General features: G+C 43.2%; 1 protein-coding gene and 2 non-coding genes across 11 annotated transcripts; all 3 read left to right on the top strand.

Annotated features, from left to right (window-relative positions):
* The first annotated feature begins 1,628 nt into the window (after positions 1–1,628).
* Positions 1,629–21,125, top strand: eif4g1a (eukaryotic translation initiation factor 4 gamma, 1a). 9 transcript variants are annotated; one of them, XM_051070016.1, is made up of 32 exons: positions 1,629–2,079; positions 4,069–4,191; positions 4,295–4,381; positions 4,639–4,671; positions 5,897–6,079; positions 6,543–6,642; positions 7,627–7,737; positions 8,932–9,125; positions 9,325–9,417; positions 10,164–10,239; positions 10,346–11,245; positions 11,340–11,428; positions 11,535–11,724; positions 11,862–11,995; positions 12,231–12,350; positions 12,491–12,880; positions 13,107–13,253; positions 13,373–13,609; positions 13,821–13,925; positions 14,149–14,442; positions 14,614–14,731; positions 14,825–14,927; positions 15,068–15,390; positions 15,483–15,604; positions 15,727–15,899; positions 15,989–16,114; positions 16,543–16,624; positions 16,813–16,911; positions 17,563–17,706; positions 17,817–17,898; positions 18,081–18,221; positions 19,631–21,125. In XM_051070016.1, exons 2-32 carry the CDS (start codon positions 4,117–4,119, stop codon positions 19,810–19,812), a joined length of 5,253 nt encoding a protein of 1,750 aa, XP_050925973.1. In that variant the 5' UTR covers positions 1,629–2,079; positions 4,069–4,116; the 3' UTR covers positions 19,813–21,125. The 9 variants fall into 9 exon arrangements, with proteins under 9 accessions (XP_050925973.1, XP_050925975.1, XP_050925972.1 ...); XM_051070018.1 differs by having other exon boundaries at positions 4,065–4,191; positions 11,541–11,724; XM_051070015.1 differs by having other exon boundaries at positions 4,065–4,191.
* Positions 12,925–13,001, top strand: LOC127142422 (small nucleolar RNA SNORD66). The gene has a single exon (XR_007813151.1). It is a non-coding gene; the product is annotated as a small nucleolar RNA SNORD66 (small nucleolar RNA).
* Positions 13,651–13,727, top strand: LOC127142415 (small nucleolar RNA SNORD66). Its single transcript, XR_007813144.1, has one exon. It is a non-coding gene; the product is annotated as a small nucleolar RNA SNORD66 (small nucleolar RNA).
* Positions 21,126–21,833: the final 708 nt, after the last annotated feature.

Here is a 21,833-nt window from a genome sequence, read left to right as displayed (position 1 = left end):
GGCTGCTCAAATGATAAGGGTCGAGGTACTTTTAGGTGCTCTGAAAAAATCTCCTTCCCGTTCAAAATCTGTTAACAGAGAGTTTTCACAGTACATGGACCCAGTCCAAATCAATTGTTAGGCAAACAGACAAACAGATTGTCATTGGCTGAGGCTGCTGGCACGGCTGGATTGACTCACTAGACCCCGGGGACAAAAAGCTACAGGCTCCCATCAACATTCATTTGTTGAAATTAGGTTAGATTTAGAAATAAGTACAATTTAATTTTGACTCTGGTCTGTCTACAGTAATAATGCAGGACAAATTTTAAGACCTTTACTATATCAGTTGTTATTGTGTGACAGGCTGCTACTAATGATTATCTTCATTACTGATTAATCTGCTGATTATTTTCTCAGTTACCTGTTTTGTCTATAAGATGTCAGTATAAAACAGTAAAAATTGTTCATTAAAATTTCCCACAGCCAACTTCAACCAGCACACCAAAACCTAAAGACATTCATGTACAACAAAAAAAAGCATCAAATCCTGATATTTGACAGGATGACAAAACAGTTGCGGATTCTGTTTAGTAGTTATGTGTTTGGGGATATGTTTGCACAAACTTTTGCGTGAATGGCTGGTTGAATGTTTAGTGTCCTATTTGCCCCATAAAAACACAGTATGTTTCAAACTTCTATGGCTGAAACGATACTGGATCAATCGATTAGTCAATGAACAGAAAATTAATCAGAAACTTTTCATGATCTTTTAATCGATTGTCATTTTTCAAGTAAAATCTGAATTATTTGAATGATCCAGCCTCTCAAAATACTGCTTTTCTAGTCAAATACAACATATGTTTGGGTTTTGGCTTCTTCATTGGAACAGTAATTTGAATATGAAACCTTGGACTCTAAGACTCGCACATTTTATGGAGGAAAAAAAACATCATATTACTGAGCAACGAAAATAACTGCCTGTTGCAACCTCTTATCATTTCCATTAGTAAAACAAATGCAGTGTGTCTGCTGCAACTAACAGTTATTTTGCTAATTGATGAATATGCAGATTATTTTCTCAACTAATCACTTATTTGTTTAGTTTATGAAATGTTAACAGGTAGTGAAAAACGCCCATTCAAACCTCCTCCAGCCTTAAAATTTCATGATTTGTCTGTCCATCATCTAAAAATCATAGACATTTTGACAAAGAAATGTGTTATATGTATGGCTTATTTTGGTGTGATGATATTATTAACAAGAAATTCAATATACTTGTTCTTCAAGTTTACTCCCAATTAAACAGTTTAAAAAGAGAGGAAAACTATATAATTGGATTTGGAGCTGCAGTCAAACATGCAAAGATTTCCATACGTTTTGGATCATATAAAACAAGAGCTCTGTTGTGCTGACAATTATCTACATCAAATTCAAATCTTGATGTGAAGAATTGACTTGAAAAATACATTTCTTTTACAGTTTTTAAATGTATTTCTTTATGTTTAGGAGGAATTTTAAATTTTGTTCTAAAATTCACCCCATATCTTGAGTATCAGATTATCGTAAAGCATGGGTTGATGAACTGACAGAAGCTCCCCTATCACATGACTAAGGAAACGGCATTAAATTTTAATTTTCCCGGAAGCTACCCATGCGACTTGGAGGCGCACCGGCTCCACAGACGAGAAACACCGCACTATGGCCTCGCTCTGAGTCTCCTCACACGACTGTGGTGTACGTACCGAACCGGCAATCCGTCACCATCGACGCCCTGATCATGGACCTACGGTCCAGAGGCTTTTTTCGGGGCAATCGGAGTTGTCAATAGTACTCCCAAAGTACTATATTATTTGATTTTGAGCACTGTCACTTTTGCACGCCCGGGGATTTAAACCGAAGTGACAGCAGCAGCAGCACTCACCCCAGCTGCCGGTTAGCTAACTAGCTCGCTAAGTCAGTAGCCAAGAAAAGGGCATCACTTTTCTTTTGGAGTAAAGGACAAGGGAACTACAACACCACTGCTTTCATTAACTGAAGACTGATCAGAGGCCGACCCCCCGAGTTCACATCTTACAACATATTCACTACTGATTCCCGGTAAGAGTAAAAAAAACATAAGACAGTGCTAGCTTGAAGAGTACCGGAGCCTGGTTTCATTTTTGTCAAAGGCACACAGGCTAGTCAGTGTTAGCCGGTGTTAGCAGGCCCCACCGGCTGTCAGTCTATACACTGGGAGGGCTAGCCAACTAATCTTGGTCAGAATACGAGGTGGGATAATACCGGTGTAATCTGCGTGTTTTAACGTCAGCTCGGTGGTTATTTTATCGAGAAAGGGGCTGAGCTAAAGTGGACCTAACGTTGGCTGAAGTGACAGCCAGGGTTACTCGCTCTCGTGGCTAATGGACACCGTTGTCACCGCAGGCTCTGTGAGGTAACGGCAGTTAGCCTCGACGCTAACCGATTCATGGTTTAAAAACGATTTTTACTGTGTTTTCACGTCCAGCGAAAGTTTGATCCAGACCCCGATCTTATTAGCCCTCTCCAAACGGCAGTAGCTTCAGGTGTCTGTCAGGTTGATGGTTTGTACCCGTGGAGCTTGTTGGGCCTGTAATTAAATACACCTCGGAGGACAGGGTTGGGCTAAATCGCTAACGTTAACCAACAATAGCTCAACTGTAACCTAATCGGTGTCAAGTGTTGCAACATTACTGTCACGTCCGGCTTACTTGTTATCGTCTGGTTTTTTTATTAGTAAACACACAGTCCATCGGCTCAGTAAAACTATCCGTTTACGCTAAGGTTAAATGTGGACTCAGCGTTGAGCCACGTAGCGTAACTAGGCGAAATGTCTATGATAGTGAGACACGTAACATTAGCCGGCTGTTGGCTAACGATTTAACCTGCTTCGGCCGGGAACGCTGCCTCGCTAGCGGGCCAGCAAATTATCTTCCTTGTTATAACTTGGCTAAGACACAGTGGTAGTCGTTTCCCTGGAGTACCTGTCATATTTAATGTCGGCTCATAATGCTGTTGGCCGTCACTGCGGGCAGAACCATATGGTAGCTTTGTGCATCGATGCCCCGTCTGAGAGAAGCATGGCATTGCTAGCTAGCAGCTAACGATACTTCGTGTGTCAGCAGGTGGATGGTGTATGACACGTCTGCTATTAGTATTCATCACTTTCCATTAATACTAACATTTATCCACGTTGCCTGCGCCTATATAATAATCATTTACCAAAATTAGAAAACTGTTGTCAGGCGTTGTAAAGGATTTCGGCTAAAGATTATCTGAATGGATTATTTGCACATGGAGCTAGCACAACCAGGGGGCATTGAAGTCACTGTTAACACAGTAAATGAACTTTGACCTGAGGTATCCATTTTCTTAAATTCACTCAAAACCGGACTAGACCAAGTTTTTTTTGGTGGTAGTCACATAAGAGCTAGAAGTAGATCTCCTGTCATCCCTATAGGTATTCCATTAATATTAGCTTTTTACTGTTTGACACAGTCATGATCATTTAGGAATGTGCATTTTAAAGCACCATCTGTTCAGCAATTGAGTTCATAGGGGGTCAGGAGCAATTGTTAAGGATTGTCAAGTCAGTGTCTTCTCCTTTTGGGGTGATTTTAATAGCCAGCACAACCCTTTTTCTACTCAAACAATAGGCTGTTTTGGGTGGAGGTAAACTCACACCAGACTGTTGCAATCTGATGTGACCAAGGAATCTGTAAAGGTTTTTAGCATTAATACTAGTGTTAGTGGTGTGAGTCATGCAGGATACAAGGGGACAAGATTGTGAGAGGTGGTAGTGTTATCATAGGCGAAACCACGGACCACACCCTCACTGCTTGGTTAGATGTTGCCACAGTAGTTGTTCATGTCTTCACACTGTGTTGTCTGATATCTGACCTGTATGGATTCACTTAATAGGTGTAATATAGATGTGTTACACCACTGTCTTCTAGTGAAGCATTTTCAGTTTTAAATAGTAATTTTATGTCATTGCCTTTGATAATACTTGACTAATGCTTAGTTGTTGTTCTTTTTTGTATTTTTTTTACTCCTCTCTTCCTCAGAAAGGCTGGCAACACAACGCCACCCTAATGCAGAACCATAAAAGAACGTGAAATGAACAAACCACCACAGCCTATAACGGGACCCACTTCTGTCCCAAACCCTGCCCCTTCCCCTGGATTAACACAGGTAAGAGCCACTGACCTTGTAAAATTGAAGTGTTTTTTTTCCTCAGGGGGGGGACTTTCTGGTAACATCTTTTTTTTTTTTTTTTCTCTTCCCACCTCTCAAGGCTGCCTACGGCCCCGGACAGCCCCCTTCTCTTGTTTTTGCCACCCCTCCACCTCCACAAATGAACTCTGCGCCACAGCCAAGACAGGTATTGTTCACAGCATGTTTTTTAAATTTGATTTTTGCTAAGGTTTTTGCATTCAGAGACTAAGTATCTGATATGTTTCACCTTGTATGAGAGCCCTCCCTCTCCTGCTCTTTTCATGAGGCTCTTTGACACGGCTTTTCCTGCTATAAGGCTTTGGCTAAATCGCTAAATCCGTGTATGTGTGTGTTTATAGCCTACTTGCCATCTTTCTCCTTGAATGTCAATCTTGTCTTTCCTCTCTTCTGCTGTCCTCCCAGTTTGCTGCAGGGCCCCGTACTTTACACCAACAGGTACTAACAACCCTCTCTTTTCCCTACATCCCCTCTGTCTCCTTAGTGTAATGCATGCTTTTAGTTCCACATGTTGGAGAATTAGATTAGAACGCTGTAGTGTCTGTTAGATGAATTAACTTTTCCTGAGGCTCCAGTAACGCTGACTTCCATATCTCATTCTAGAAATGCATATATATGTGTGTGTGTGTGTGTGTGTGTATGTGTATGTATATGTATATGTATATACACACACACACACATATATATATACACATATATATATTTGGGGTCATGATTTTTTAAAAGCAGTGTTCACCCTGGTTTTTATTTATTTTTTATTCATCCTGCATCTGCACATACCTACAGTTTATTTTTACCCCCATGCTTCCCTGCATTTGCAAGACAATCTCCCACACCTGTTATGATAATGACAGAATAACTGACTGTACAGTGTCATTTCTTTTTGAAATGCTTCATGATCATGTCAAAATTAAAAAAAGAACCACCCTTTAAAAAAAAAACTTTAGATAACCTTAACATACATTGACACGGTTGATCACTGACACGGGGGGGGGGGGGGTCAGGTCAGTAGTTTGATGTTAAAGTAAATAGATCTTTGGTACCTGCAGCATTCTAACATCAGTTTCTGCATGCGCCTGCAGCCCTTAAAACTATTCTTTAACCACTCAAATGTGGGACTCACAAGACTTGAGGGGAACCCCCTTGTATGCAGACCCCCGTTACAGTGTTGCATGTGCAGCAAATGGTTGTTTAAACGTACTGTTCATGACTGAGAGATACACTGCCGCCTTTCAAGCCTTCCACATTGTCTGTTGTCCTCATTTTCACCTTAATCTCACTCCCTCTCTTGCCTCTCTGCTCATGTGTTGCGCGGCTGAAGGGTGGATACAGAGCGTTACAGGTAACAGCTTTTCTCTTCATCCCCTCCACCCCCACTCCCCACCCCTCTTAACTTGGGCTAACCTCAGTGTGGCAGGGAGACATGAGACCCAGTACAATTTAGACTCAGTGTAACCCGAAACCTGAACTTTGCTGTACACATTGGGCAGTTGCTGTGAGTGCATTGCTTCCAGTTGAGGTGCTGCTATATTCTAACACATGGTTTAGGACTACCGCAGTAAAGATGCTAAATGCACACACACACAGCAATAGGTTTGCTTGCGCTGAGACACGTTCATCATTCTTCTCTCCCTCTTATTTCCCCCCCTCGTCTGTTCTCCAGAGTTACTATCCAAACCGACCAACCATGGCCACCAGTGCTCCAAGGGTACAGACGAGTAGTGGCCCTCGACCTGTTGGACCTGCTCACGTCTACCCGCCCAGCTCCCAGATGATGATGATTTCCCAGCAGCAGCTGTCTTTTGCTGGCTCCCCTCAGAGCTACTTCATCCCCCCTCATGGACAGGTTGGTTCACATCAGTAATTATCTGTTTGATACAATGGGATACAATGTATTAATGCTCTACCCAACAACCTGCAGATTCTGTTTTAAAAAGTTGGGAGCCAAGGACTCAGACATTTAGGTGTTGAATGCAGATGTTCTTTTTGAAAAAAGCGAGTACCACCCACTCTAGAGTGAGCTTATTATATTAAGGGAGATTTGCATTATGGGTTATGTTGTTTGTAGCCCTCATTTTGGAAGGCTAGTGAATTTCTTAATGTGGTATCTTTAAGAGTTAGTCAGTTCCAGAATTATTTAGGAATCCCAGTTGAACCCTGTGGGGTTTCTGATGGGCCATGTAGTACATTTAAAAACATATTTGCACAAATTACAAAAATGTTACAGGTTCTTTTCTTATCAAAACAGGTGAGATGGACCTGGAGGTCTCGCATTTTAATTGTCCCCTCTGTTGTTGTTGTTTCTGCAGTACCGGCCTCCATACATGCCTCCCACTCAGCAGTATCCTGTGACCAGCGGTACAGCGGGATTCTACCCGGGAACCAGCCCTGCTGAATACACCACTTATGGTAAGGGGGTTTTTGCCCAAGACCACCAACAACCAAGCACAACCATAAACATGTTAAACACGATGATTATCTTCCAAAAGAGGTTAAACCTCTCTTAAACTTCAGAAATTTGAATTTTTAAAGTTGTGGGATCTGGTTTTAGCCTGTGCTCATTTACACACCTTTTTGCCCACAACTTGTCAGTAGGTGTGTCATGGTTTTGCCTGGATGGTTGGTGCATTTTTTTATTTATTTTTTTTTTTTTTAATGTCTTTCTAGTTCAAAACACTGCTGTATGTGGTGAACTGCCAGTTGCATGTGGTCTGGCTTAATTCTGCTTCGGCCTGTGTTCTTTCTATCTGCAGTCTCACCTGACACTGCCTCATAGGTTCCATGAAATGGCTTTGAGACTTTGACTTCTGCTTCTTTTCTGTTCTTTTTCTGGATGTATGTCCATATGAAACAGGATGTTTGGGTGGAATTTAATGTTAAGAGGCAACAGGTTTGACTAGTAATGAGAGTTCCAAAATTAACCAGGAGAAAGACTCCACAATGGAAGGCAAACATTTAAGTATGGCCATAACCACTGAACTTTTTTTGGAACATTTTTGGAAAATGCCACCCCAAACACACCTAACCTGTGTTGCTGCTGTTCTTCTGCAGATTTGTTTTTGGAATTTGTGAAGGATCAAACTAAAATCTCACATTTTATCGGCAGTGACCAGAACTTTAAACTCTCCAGGACGAAAAAGTGCAACTTTTAATTTAATGTCATGCATAAAAGCTGGTATTTTTGTGGCATTAAAGAATAAGACGCAGCCAGGAACACGAGGAAAAAGTATGAAAAAGGCATCGTTCATTTCATGGGACCTTGTTAACACCCTGCTTCCTCTGGATCCTCTCATTAACTCATTCTGCATCTGTCTTTTCCTGCCCTCTCTCCTTCTTTACCTCCCTCTCCCGTTCCCTCACTCCCTTCCTCTCCCTTTTGCTGCGTTGGTTCAGAGCCCTCTCTTGCTGCGAGGGAGAGGCGGGGTGGTGGGGGGAGAGGAGGTGGGCGAGAGAACGGCCGTCTCTCTCTCCACGGTGCTCCTCTCACCTCCCAGCGCTACCCCGGTGAGTAGTGTGTGTGCTTGTGTGTCGGTCGGCAGGCTTCAGTGGCAAAAAAAAAAATATCTCTGTGGCACTTCCTGTCATTACTGTGTTTTTGTTTTCTTTTGGTAATACAGGTTTAGTTTTTACATGTAAGTGGATATAAATGTAGGCCACATACACAAATTAATGTGTGTAATAATTATATTATTTTTTAAAAAGTTAGTAAGCACACGGAAAACATTCTATAAAAATCTCTATAAATGTTTTTTAATAAAATAGTGAAGCCTTACCAAAATGAATAATGGCAGTACACCTTTTACTGTAGTGGTATCTCACTTATAAATTAGTGTAATAGCATTGTAATGTGTCTAAAGATGTTGCCTTTTTAACCCATTTTGCCCAGCTTTTAATAGGAGGTATGCCTAGAGTAACCAGTTTAATGTTAACAAAACAGAAATAAAGGTTATCACCTAAAAAGTGACAGATCACGAAATGTCTTTTCATCCACAAATCAGCATAACTGCACTCTCTGGCCTGTGCTGTTGCCAGCTGCTCTGACAATGGCAACAATGGAAAGAAAATGTAAAGCACCAATTACAATCTGCTGATCCATGAAATCAGTTTATTTAAATTTTCTGCTGATGACGAGCCACCTGCCCACCTGCAGGGGCCGATGGTGAGCTGAGAAGTATCGGCCAGCAGGTCTCTTGCTAGCTTGGGTAGTGCTCAACACATGTTTCCTAGCCGAAATTCCACTTTTGCAATTTTATGTGTTTAAAACATCAATGGTTTCAGAGTTAAAATTTTTTGTGTCTTGATCCACACACCTCATATAGGCTCAATGTGGACTCTAGTTGTTTTGATTTCCTACTGGAATTTCCAAACTGTGACTGCAATTGTTGGGTTTTTGTGTGTTCTTGTGGTAAATATCAATAAGGCCCCCAGCTGTGGAGTGACATGGATTTCAGCAATCACAGCAGCAGTCAACAAGAAAATGTTTATAGTGGCACCTTGAAGTCCTTTTTACAATAGTTATACCTATAATTCTCACAAGCTGCCTTGTGGAAAACACACTAAATACAAAATGTTTGGTCATAATCCCATGAATAAAAATATTTTGTGAATCTTGGGTGGATGGTCATTTTAATGTGAGTGTTGTTTTCTTTTCATTAATGCCTTTTTTTTGTTTTGTTTTGTTTCGCTCTAACTTTACAGCAGGAGCATACTACCCAGCTCAGCCGCAGTACTCTCCGTCTGTCCAGCCTGCACCAGTCATGATCAGCCCCGCCCAACAACAGCAACAAGCCCCGCCTCCACAGCAACCACCGGCACAGTCACAAGGCCCGCTAAAGAGGGAACGCAAACCGGTAGTGTGTCACAACAAAAGAGCAGCACATCTCTTGTCTGAGGTCAAAAAAAAGAAATGAATGGAGAGTGTTTTGTTCTGTTCAATGTGGAACTTTCCCTTTTAAAAATAACAATAGTTTTTATGATGATGGGTGGCAGCTATAGATCAGTAGTGACAGGATCGGCACTTACTCTTTGTAATTTAATGTCAGATACATGTTCTGTGGAAATGTAACCAATATCTGCCCTGTCTCCTGATAGATAAGGATACGAGACCCCAACCAGGGCGGGCGTGATATCACAGAGGAGATAATGTCCGGTGGAAGGTCCACCACCACACCGACTCCCCCACAGGTAAGATTTCAATTTCTATTGACTCATTTAAACTTGATATGTAGTTAAATGTAGTTAAAGGCAGAATTGTAAGTCCTGAGTTGCACATGTGTTTGTAACTCTGGAGTTAAGTTTTTCTTACTTTGTGTGGAAAATTGAGTGAATGTAAAGGACTGAAAGAGTTCTAAGTGGTGAAGCTCAAGCTGTAAAATAACATTTCCAGTTTGCAGTTCTGACTCACGCAGTTTTTCTAAATTTGAAGCGAAAAACAGCATTGGCCAGTTTCAGGTCTTAAGATTTAATTACACATAAGAACAAACAGACAGCTCTAGGAAATCTTTGCTGTTTTCCATTTTGTAAGAAAAGAGACATTTGAGTCGGTTTGTATGAATCAAAGCCCATCGTGTTGAAGAGAATACAAAGCACCCCATAGGAATTCTTTACACACCAGCCCTCCAACTTATTTATTTTTCGCAAGGGTAGTTTCATGTTTTTAGATCTCTATGGTAACATAATTAACACAGCTCAAATCTAGCACAGAGAGCAAACAGAAAGATGAAGCAAGTACACACAGTTATGCAGTGTTGTTTTCAGCTGTGGTTCTACTTTGAGGATAATTTAACTCATCTACATTGAACCAGGTCAAATATGCCAAACACTTGATCAGATAATAGAGTTTATTAACCTATGGTGTACCTAACAAGCTGGCAACATGGTGTGTTTCCATTTTGATCTGTGTTTTAAGAACAACTATTTTGTGATTGTAGGCCTCCATAGGTGATGGAAGTCCTGCACAGACCAACGGTGAAGTCGTACAACCTGTAACTCCAGTAACGAGAAGAGGTGAGTACATTTTCTCATTTTGGTTTCTATAAAAACTCAAGCATTGTATATTCCATGTTTTCCTTTGGAGCTGGTATGTGACTATATCACGCGGTTCATTGCCTAGATGAAAACATGGAGACCCCTGCTAGCTCTGAAACCCCCCCTCCACCTCCTGCCACACCAAACGCAGAGCCCATGGTGGAGTCCAAACAGGAAAAGGACACCCAGGTGACACCGTCTGCTGAATTAGCCGCACAATCTGTAGCCCCCACAGCTGCTACTGAGGTGCCATCACCGTCGATAAAGGACCAGCAGCCTCCCTCTTCTCTCCCTCCTGCAGTAGCATCTACTACTCCTCCCGCTGAGGCGGAAAATACAGACGATACGAAAGTCGGCGACACGGTAGATGCTCCTGTCGTCCCCTCAGCATCATTAGCCGCACAAGAGGCTCCTGTCAAAATGGAGGAGCCGCAGGCTGCCCCAGCTCCTGCTGAGAAGGCACCAGAAAAGGAGGAAAGGAAAACAGAGGAAGCGATGAAAATGGAAAAAGAGGAGCAGGTGGTCAGCTCCAAGTCAGAGCCTGCAGTCGAGGTTGAAGCAATAGTCAGCGTGGCAAAAGAAGAAACTGCTGCAAAGACAGCAACTGAGATGTCTCAGCCTCCACACCCTGCCCTGGAACCTGCTGCTCCACAGACCCAGAACGCTGTCCAGAGCTCTGCCCCCGAACCTGAGCCCACGCCGGCTGAACCGGCAGAGCCTCTTCTCGCCAACGGCCTCCCTCAGGACATTGAGGAACTGTCTGAGGACACGGCAGTTTCAGACACTACACCCCTTGACAAGCCTGACGCTTCTCAATCTCAGGAACCCACGCCTGTGGCTAAAACAGTGACGCCAGCCCAGGAGGAGGAGGATGAGGTGGAGGTGGTGGTGGAGGAGGAGGAGAAGAAGAAAGGGGAAGAGGGGAAGGAGAAAAGTGAGGATGTCCCCCCTCCCTCTGGTCCTACAGAGGAATCTACTATGCAAGGTAGACGATTCTCACTTGCGTCTATGATTGTCATATTTGTTGTTTTTATTTTTATGTGAGATTTTAACATCAGCACTTTATCCTTTCTTCAAAGCTGCTACGTCTGTGCCAAAGAAGAGGAAGAACATGAAGGAGCTCAACAAGAAGGAGGCCATCGGAGACCTCCTGGATGCCTTCACAGAGGTGTGTATCAATCCAGTTGGTCTTTTACAGTTTCAGCTGTATCAATAATGTTTTTAAACACGATGTTCTTTCTCCTCATCTCCTCTTCCTGTTTTATTTGCTGCAGGAGCAGGGTGCCAAGCCCGCTCCCGAACCCTCATCCACTCAGGCCGACCCTGTCCCTGTTGCTCCAGCTGAACCTCCCGCTGAGCCCGCTGACGAGACCTGGGAAGAGAAAGAGGACAAGCAGAGCGCAGAACCCGACAGGCCCAAAGCCACACCTGAGCCAACTGAGCAGAAATACCAGTACAAAGAAGGTAAGCTATGGCTAAGATTCTCCAGGAGTGACAGAGTTTTAAGTTTTTGCATGTAGTTTTCCCAACTGTCCTCAGTCACCTCTTCCACGTTAAACACATAGTCCTCTGCTTTTACACGTCTCTCGCACTTCCATCAGAACAATGGAAGCCGATAAACCCAGAAGAGAAGAAGCGGTACGACAGGGAGTTTCTCCTGGGCTTCCAGTTTATCAGCGCCAGTATGAACAAACCCGAGGGCCTGCCCATCATCAGCGACGTGGTCCTGGACAAGGTTGGTTATGTTTTGCATAATTCTGCAATAGAGTATTACGTAACTGTAGTCTGCAACATTCAGCACCTACTATGCTGGAACTTCAACTTATGAGTAATAAATAAGTAGAGCCATATATTAAAATGCTTAGTAAGGATTTGCTAGATTAGATCTGTTTATCCATTTATATCTCCTAATACTTTTTTTTTTTTTTTTTTTGGCTGAGCACTCATTTGTCTTCTTACTGTACCTTCAGGTGAACAAGACTCCCCTGCGGCCCGCTGACCCATCCCGACTGATGAACGTTGGTCCTGATTTCACCCCCTCGTATTTGGGGAATCTTGGGAGCAGATCAGTGGGAGGACCACGAGGCCCGGTAAGTGAAATTGTCCGTTCCCCCTCTGGGGCGATTTGTTATTAAAAGAAATTCTTGTCCTCTTTTTGGTGTTTGATTTGTTGAATAATGTTTGCTTTTAACTACCATTTCTAAATACGTACCCTTTCCCCTACTCTCAGCCCCCTGGGCCACGTCGCTCCCAGCAGGGTCAGCGTAAAGAACCCAGGAAGATCATCAGCAGCATGTCCCTCAGCGATGACGTGCAGCTTAACAAGGCCGAGAAGGCCTGGAAGCCCACGGTGAAGAAGGGTGCTCGCAGCCGCGGCAGCGAGGAGGCCGAAGAAGAGAATTCGGAGCAGGTCAAGACCCAGGAGCTGTTCAAGCGCCTGCGCAGCATCCTCAACAAGCTGACGCCTCAGAAGTTCCAGGAGCTGATGAAACAGGTGACGGAGCTGACGATAGACACCGAGGAGAGGTTGAAGGGAGCCATTGACCTCATCTTTGAGAAGGCCATCTCAGAGCCCAACTTCTCTGTGGCCTACGCCAACATGTGCCGCTGCCTTATGGGAGTAAGTCATGTGACTGTGTCTCAGTCTTGTTCTCGTATTATTTGTTCCAGTGATGACTTCTGTTTTGTGCCACGTGTCTGGGCCACTGAATGCTTATGATGGTAATGAGGAACTGATGGAGCAAACTGTAGCTTTTCATTGTCTGTTAACCTTTTATGCTATATAATTATTAGTGATGATAAAAATGTAGATTCATCAAAAGATACTAATTGTTTTCCCTCTTCAGCTGAAAGTCCCTACTTCAGACAAACCAGGAATTTATGTCAACTTCCGCAAACTGCTGCTCAACCGCTGCCAGAAAGAGTTTGAGAAGGACCAGGATGATGATGAGATTTTCGAGAAGAAGCAGAAAGAGATGGAGGCTTCCAAAGATGTAAGAAATCACTTTTATGGCCACTGTCCCAGCCGCCACATTTTCTGCCCTTTTTATTTAGACCGAACTGATCGTTTTACCCTCCATCACTAAGCGCAAATATTTGTATCTGCCACCAGGATGAAGAGCGTGAGCGTCTGAGGGTGGAGCTGGAGGAGGCCAGAGACAAGGCCCGCCGCCGCTCGCTGGGTAACATAAAGTTCATAGGCGAGCTCTTTAAGCTTAAGATGCTGACAGAGGCCATCATGCATGACTGCGTAGTGAAACTACTGAAGAACCATGACGAAGAGTCTCTGGAGTGTCTCTGCAGGCTGCTCTCTACCATTGGCAAAGATCTGGACTTTGAAAAGGCCAAGGTGAGTAAAGCACGGACCAAAGGGTAAATTTGAAACTGTGTCTCCAGGGATGACTTTTGTTTTTGTGCCACGTGTCTGGGCCACTGATCATTAGTGATGGGATTGAGGAACTGAGGAGACAGAAACGCATGAATCAGTCTCACTGATTGTACACACCGATGGTCGACAGCCATGACTCATAAGAGCCGCTTTTTGTCTGTGTCCTCGTCAGCCTCGTATGGATCAGTATTTCAACCAGATGGACAAGATAATCAAAGAGAGGAAGACCTCATCCAGGATCCGCTTCATGCTGCAAGACGTGTTGGACCTCAGGAGGGTAAATATTATTTCATCCACAGCAGTTTGTATAAATAAAGAGCTGGTAACAGGTGACTAAAGATGGTGACTAATGCTCAGATGTAGTCTTGAATGAGCAGAATTGTGTTTGAAGTAATCATCAGGGATTATGAATCACATGGAAATCTTAAGTGTTATTAAACAACTGGTGTTGGAGCATTTCAGGCCTGTTTCAACAACCATCTTCCGTCTCTGCTACACAGAATAACTGGGTGCCTCGCAGAGGAGACCAAGGTCCCAAAACGATCGACCAAATCCACAAAGAGGCAGAGATGGAGGAGCACAGGGAGCAGATCAAAGTCCAGCAGCAGCTCATGTCTAAGAAGGAGGCAGGAGGAGGAGTAGGAGGAGGCAGGATGGGAGGGAGCATGGGGGGCCGTGGACCTCACACGCCAGGGGGCGGCCGGGTTACCCAGCCTCAGGACGAGGGTTGGAACACGGTGCCTATTTCCAAGAACAGGCCCATCGACACCACCCGCCTCAGCAAGATCACAAAGGTAATTGAAGCTCTCACTAAAAATCTTGTTCTCCAAAACCTCCAGGTTTAGCTTTTCATTCTTTTTTTTTTTTGTTGTTGATGCTTGATGTTGTTGTTGATGCTTGATGTTGTTGTTGATGCTTGATGTAACTCGTTTTAAAATAGAACTTTTCTATGTGTTTCCCTGCAGCCTGGTGCTCTGGATTTCAACAATCAACTGTTGGCTCCAGGAGGCAAAGGCATGTGGGGTAGCTGGGGCAAAGGCAGCAGTGGAGGAACTGGAGCTAAGCCAGCAAGTGGAGAGCAGGGTAAAAAAAAAAAAAAAACATTCCTCAGAAAGACTGTGGTTTAGGAAGCTTCAGTGGTTTATGGGATTTAATCTGTCTTTTTCCCTCTTTTAGATTCTGGTCGTCCAACTACCAGCACCCTCAACCGTTTCTCTGCGCTGCAGCAGTCTGGGTCATTGTTGTCTTCAGCAGACTCTGATCGCAGAGTTCCTCAGAGGTATTAGGAAGCTGTGAATCTTTCGAGCTGTGAAATCTCCTGTTCTTGTTACTGTTTCACAGCAAAGGAGAGTTAATAGCCCAGCTATATTAAGTAAAACATGTGATAAAGTGGATCTCTGTCTCGCTTACAACCTTTAGGTCAAGCTCCAGTCGCGAGCGCGGTGGTGACAGAGACAGGGGCGACCGCGAGAGGGACCGCTTTGACCGCTTCGACCGCAGCGAGGGACGGGAAGGTCGCGACGACAGGAGCAACCGGAACCAAATCACCAAGAGGAGCTTCAGCAGGGAGTCGCAGGAGCGCGGCGGCAGGGGCGGAGACAGCCGGGCCACGACTGAGCCCGTGCGCCGCGTCGCCAGCATGACTGACGACAGGGACAGAGGAAGTCGGGACAGGGGAAGCAGAGACAGAGGAAGCCGGGACCGAGGGAGCCGGGACAGGGGTCCAAGCAAAGATCTCGCAGGTAATAAAACCCGTACAGCGAAAAGAGAGATTTTGAAATGGATGCAATGGGGACTGAGCTTTAATTTGTGTTGTCGTGTTGTTTTTCTGCAGCCAAGCGTGAGAGCGCCCCCACTCCTCCTCCTTCTCTTCCTAAACCCGCTTTGTCTGAGGAGGAGGTGGAGAAGAAGACGAACGCCATCATTGAAGAATACCTCCACATCAATGACTTGAAGGTACAAACATGACACCGCTAACACTTAGATCCAACACGGAATTTTACTTTTAGAAAAACCCGCTCTGATGGTCTCTCCCCTTCCTCCTCCTCCTCCTCCTCCTCCTCCTCCTGGTGCTGTAGGAGGCGCTGCAGTGCGTGGCGGAGCTCAACAGTGCCTCGCTGCTCTACGTGTTCGTGCGGAACGGCGTAGAGTCGACGCTTGAGCGCAGCACCATCGCCAGGGAGCACATGGGCCTGCTGCTGCACCAGCTCATAAAGGCGGGGACGTTGCCCACACAGCAGTACTACAAAGGGTGAGCGTTAAACAGGAAAAACATCACAAAACATGTTTCTGATTTGAGAAAACAAAATTAAAAGCGTGTGGTTTTCTGGGGCTCCGTAGGCTACAAGAGATCCTGGAGGCAGCAGAGGACATGGCCATAGATATACCTCACATCTGGCTCTACCTGGCTGAACTCATCACCCCCATGCTTCATGAGGGAGGCATCCCTATGGGACAGCTCTTCAGGTGAGGCTTTGGATTGAGGATGGAGGCTGACAAACATTGATACCTTTTATTGTTTTATTTATTTCTGAATGCACAAGGCAGTCAGATGTAAAGCAGGGTCAGATTTATGGACATATTTAAAACACAGATGTTACTCGTTTTACTGACAGATGCTTGAATGTCACTGATCATCTACCTTCTGATACAAGGAAGTTTGTCAAACATAAAACTAGGTCATTTATTCCTGTAGCAGAGCTTGGGGGGGAAAAAAAAGGGCTAAACCTATTTCTTAACACATCAAATGGTTTGAACAGTCAAGCTTTTTTTTTTTTTTTTTTTTTTAACCTTTGAGTGTAACTGGTTTTATTCATAATGGCAGTAAATAATACAGAGTTACAATTTAGTTTAAAGAAAGTGAAAAGCTTATTTTAGTGTAATTGTGTCTTTAGGGAGATCTCAAAGCCTCTCGTGCCTCTGGGGAAGGCCGCCGTGCTGCTGGTACAGATCCTCAAGTTGCTCTGCAAAGGAATGGTACGTCCTACATAAACCTCAGAAATCTGATCCTGAATGCTTCAGCATCCGCAAACTGAGCGCACACTTTAACAGTTTGTTCATTACATGTTGTACAACAAAACAATTCCCTAATACTCTATAATACAGGTTTTGTGTGTAAGATTCACTGGATTTAATGTTTGTTTTTTCTTTCTTTCTCTCATTAGACTCCTAAAAAAGTCGGAGCCATGTGGACGGAGGCTGGGCTGAACTGGAGTGATTTCTTGCCCAAAGATGAAGACGTCAACAAGTTTGTCACTGATCAGGTCTGTAGGAGACGGTGGTATGAGACAGTGTAACACTGATAACTGAAAACAACCTCTCAGGCTGGGTGGGGGGTGTGAGGGTGAAACACTTTATTTATTTATTTATTTTTTAATCTAGTTTAGCCTCTTAGAAAAATGACTCATGATTGTTCAATAATAAATATTAGAATAAGAAATCATTGAACAAAATCCATTGAAGGCCTCTGATAGGACACTGCTCACTAGTGTTTTTTATCAGCTTAGTTTACTGTCAAGTCAACAGGTCAGGAATAGGTTAAGCCCTCTGCTGGACCATAAGGTGAACTACTTCTGATGACACATTGAATTCAAAGAGGTTGGAACAGGTTAAATGTTTTTCTCCACATTCAGACAAATGTTCAAATTTTGGATAAAAACTGTAGCCATGGAGTTACAGGAGTAGAGATTCTGTATTTTAGACGAAACATCCACATAAGTGCATGTTGCTATTCTTCTGTTTTTGTTTTGTTTTTGGTTTTTTTCACGTTGGTTTTTGGTTGTAGAAATTTAAAGACTTAAAAAAAAAAAAAACAAATTCAATGACAGAGTTCCAAATTTTAAATGCAAACAACAAACAAGTCGATCACTCACAAGATCATTTTCAAACTTTCTTTTTTGTGTTACACATTACAGAAAGTGGATTTCACAACAGGAGAGGAGATGGAATCAAAGGAAGTGGGAAAGAAGAAGGTCCTGAGTGGAGAGGAGCTCAGCAAACAGCTGGACAGACTCCTTCAGGACAAGGCCAACAACCAGCGAATCAGAGACTGGGTTGAGGTGTGTGACAGTAATATTGCGATGTTTCTCTCTGAGTTTTTAATTGATCTAAAAGTTGCATGAATCATTTAAGTTTCCCCCTAATCAACGATTGTGTCGTCTTTTTTCAGGCTAACTTGGACGAGGAGCAGGCGACTTCCAACCAGTTCATTCGAGCGTTGATGACATCAGTGTGTCAGTCTGCCATCATATGTAAGTATAAGTGATGCAGCACGTAGACAGAAGAGCTGTCTGTTGCACCAATATCACTTAACACAAATCACAATATGTGACTGATTTTGCAGCTCAAGAAGTAAATATTTGTAATGGCACAACGGACAGTTTATCTCAGTTCATGATTTGTCTGAACAAATGTTTGTTATCCCTCGTTTCAGGCGACAACCCATACAGGGTGGATGCACGGCAGATCAACCAGAGGGCCAGTCTGCTGCAGAAATACCTGTGCGACGAGCTGAAGGAGCTGCAGGCCCTTTACGCCCTGCAGGCTCTGATGGTGCACATGGAGCAGCCAGCAAGTGAGTGTCCCGCTGTTAGTCTACCTCTGCCGGGAGTAAAGTGTTAGAGCGAGACATACATAGGTGGAGACAAAAACAAATACATCACAGTACAGTAGCCCCTGTAAGAAATGCTTCAAATCAGTGGAGCTCATAGTTTTCAGTTATTCAGTTAAATACTGTCACTGTTGAGACTTAAAAAACTGATATTTAACTAAAAAAAAAGCATCAGTTACATTTATTTATAACTTGGATTATGTTTTTTTTAAACTGACATCTATTAAGAGATTGTGGTTTCATTCAGAATAATACGGTTACTAAATAATGCACTGCATTTATCCTGTGTCATTTTGTTTAACTGTGTGACATTTAAGCAATACAATCTTGACAATGCAACAAAAAAGTACACTCCATGAAATGTTCATTTGTCTCCTCTCACTATCCCACAATGCAATGCCTCAGTTTACCGCTCATTCACAAGAGTAAAGTGTAAGTTTATGTATTATGTAATGAGTAGTAAATGAACGGCATATCAAATATCAAAGCAATGAGATGAGCGCAGTTAAAAACACTGACACAGAAATGAACAGTATTGTTCTAAATTTAACAGACGGTTGGTTCATGTGTGGATTTTAGGGCATTTAATCAAATATGATGGTAACTGTAGGACATTCAGTGTTGGTACGGATCTGTTTATTTCTTTTACAGCCGTTAAGACTGCATCTACACAAGTAGATGTAGTAGATGTCTCATTTTTAAAATGTGTCCACACTTGTGTTTCCAGGCTGTTTGCATAGAGAGCTCTGCTCACAGTGAGCAGCAGCTCCCGACAGTGACTGGGCAGCCTGCGTTATCATCCTGAAAAAGCTCGGTTTTCGTCTGTACACACCAAAGACTTTCTAAGACTCGTCCAATCTGGAGACTGCTTTGAAAAACCCAAAAGCTTATTTGTGTGAGAGCCTTCTGACCAGACGAAAACAGAGAGAGAAAGATGCGTTTAAAATTGAAGCAGTTTAATTTGGACGTAATCTCGGAACGGGTTTTTGAAAACCTCTCTGGACGCTGACACTTGGTGTTAATTAGTATATTGACCAGTGTAGCTGCATTTGTAATTGGTTAATTGTCTCTTTCTCTTTTGCAAGTGCGAAATAATGAACTGTGGCCAGAAAAGTCTAAATTATGATGCCATATGCCAAACACGGGATATCTGTGTCAGCACAGTCAACCCTGACTGAAGGACACTCAGTGGGTTATTTGTTTAAAAGTATGAGCTTGTGTTAATTGCAGGCTGTTGTATTGTGAGGTTTGTGTTATTTTTTCCCTCCCTGGCAGCAAATGCAGGGTGAGATCTAATTTGCCGCAACAAAAACCATCAGTCGTTTCATTACCAGCGTCGGTTCAGTACTGACCCGTGTGTTGTGTCTCTGCAGACCTGCTGCGGATGTTCTTCGACGCCCTGTACGACGAGGACGTCATTAAAGAGGAGGCCTTCTACAAGTGGGAATCCAGCAAAGACCCAGCAGAGCAAACAGGCAAAGGTGTGGCCTTGAAATCCGTCACCGCCTTCTTCACCTGGCTCCGCGAGGCCGAGGAGGAGTCTGACAAGGACTAAAAGACAGAAACTTAAAGCCGCCGCTGCCCTTCCTTTGTTAAGGTGGGGAGAAGGGGGGGGGGGGCTCCACAGGCGGCCGTGGCGAGTCGAGGACAATATTGCCAGAGAGGCAGACTCAAATCAATCCTCAGTGAGGATAAATCTTTATTATTTTTTTTTTCTTTTCTTTGAGGGATGGACTCAGAAAACAATCATTTCTCTCTACCCTGCCTCTCTCTGCTTCCTCATTATTTCCCCACCTGCTTGTCACAGCAAGTGTCCTAATCAAATAAACTTGAAAACTGATTCAGCAGGATTGCTTGTTAACGAGGTGTGAAGTATCCCACATCACTACAAAAACTTTTTTGTCACAATAACAAAAACCAACAGGCTGCTTTTCTACACTTCTAGATAATTACAATGCCTATCATCCCATCTGATCTGCAAGAATAAACAGCAGGGCGTGTGGTGTAGTGGGTTCCCCTGATACATGGGTGGTATCATGCCATAATGTGTGTTCAATCCATACACAGCTCTTCTCCTATGTCTTTGTCCCTTACTGGAGTGTGCAGCATGACTGAAGTGTGTTTCTATTAATTATAAGGGCGGGGAGGTGGGGGGCGAAACGTCGCTCAACAAACATGTACATGAACTAATCTTAATTTGTTGGATGGAGTTTTTAAAGCAAATGGGTTTGTCTATTTTCACTTCCTGTTTCCTATCATGAACTCACAGAGGATGGAAAAAACAGGAGGACTGGTGTTGACCTTTGACCTTGACTACTAGGGGGTGGTCTTAATGCTTCCTCTAAGCCATCCTCACCCATCCCCAGTAGTGAACCACACTGACTCTTCATCTTTACCTCTTCTGTACTTAAAACCTGAGCTGTCGTAGAGGACACTTAATGACCCAATCACCGTTAAAACTTGAAATCTACAGAAAAAATTGACTTGATGATATATATAAAGTTAAAAAAAACAAAAAAAAAAAACACAGAAATGATCCGAAAGCCTTTTCTACTTTAAGTGGAAACTAATTTCAGGAGCGTTCTGTAAATATATAACGATAATAATAATAATGATAATAAAAACTTTTTTTTCCAGTTTTATTTTTCAGAAACGATAAATTGCTGATGTAATTGCAGTGTATCCTTTTCCAACAGCAGTTGTCCAGATGCAGAGAGGTGCTTTAGATAATCCATTGATTATTAGTTTTATTGGAATTTTGTAAATATTTTTTTGCTTTCTTTATTTAAGAAATTATTGCTTCTTTTGCATCGGAAACTGGAAAGATGAGGTAACGGAACATTGCAAATAAAGGACTTATTAAGTTGCCGAGTAGAGTTTTGTATAAGTTTGTTGGATGTCCCGGTTATTTTGTAGTTGTGTGAAACGTTGTTTCAGTCATTTGGGGTTCGGGGGAGGGGACATGACTTTACTTAAGAATTAAATATAGTTTCTGTTTCATAAAACTTTAATGTGGGCGCTATCAGCTACGATCACTCAGTCACAGTGAGCTGGTCATAATGTAGTTGAGTGAGAGAGAGTGAGTCCAGGCCAGGTTAACCCATTAAGTCTCCCCTGGGGTTGTATCGAGCAGTTGGCCCCGACTGACCCTGTGTTTCTCACGCTCTCTGTGCATTATGTACAATACAGTACACATGATGGGTTCACTACAATTTGCAGAGATGCCACTGACAATTATCTCTCTGTAAACGTCAATCACAGGTTCCCAGAGCCTGAGATGATGACTCTGTCTGACCCACATAAACCCCCAAGATATTCCATTTACATCTGAAATGAAGAAAAGCAGCAAAAACCAGTGACTGCTGAAGTCACCTGACAAGCAAACAAAACAAAACAACAACAAAAAACATTCATTTTGTTTATTGATCAATAGTTTCAGCTGTTGTAATTTGTCTTTGGTCCCAGATGTAATCATATCCTGGAACACAATCTAACCCCAGGCCTTCATCATTTCTGTTGATATTGTGATTTGATGGTGCCTGTTTGCACTCACTTAGATTACACACACACACACAC

The sequence above is a fragment of the Lates calcarifer genome, linkage group LG4, assembly GCF_001640805.2.
Source record: "Lates calcarifer isolate ASB-BC8 linkage group LG4, TLL_Latcal_v3, whole genome shotgun sequence".
NCBI classification, from domain to species: domain Eukaryota; kingdom Metazoa; phylum Chordata; class Actinopteri; family Centropomidae; genus Lates; species Lates calcarifer.
The sequence above is the reverse complement of the archived record's forward strand: the minus strand, read 5'-3'. Positions and strand labels throughout refer to the sequence as shown.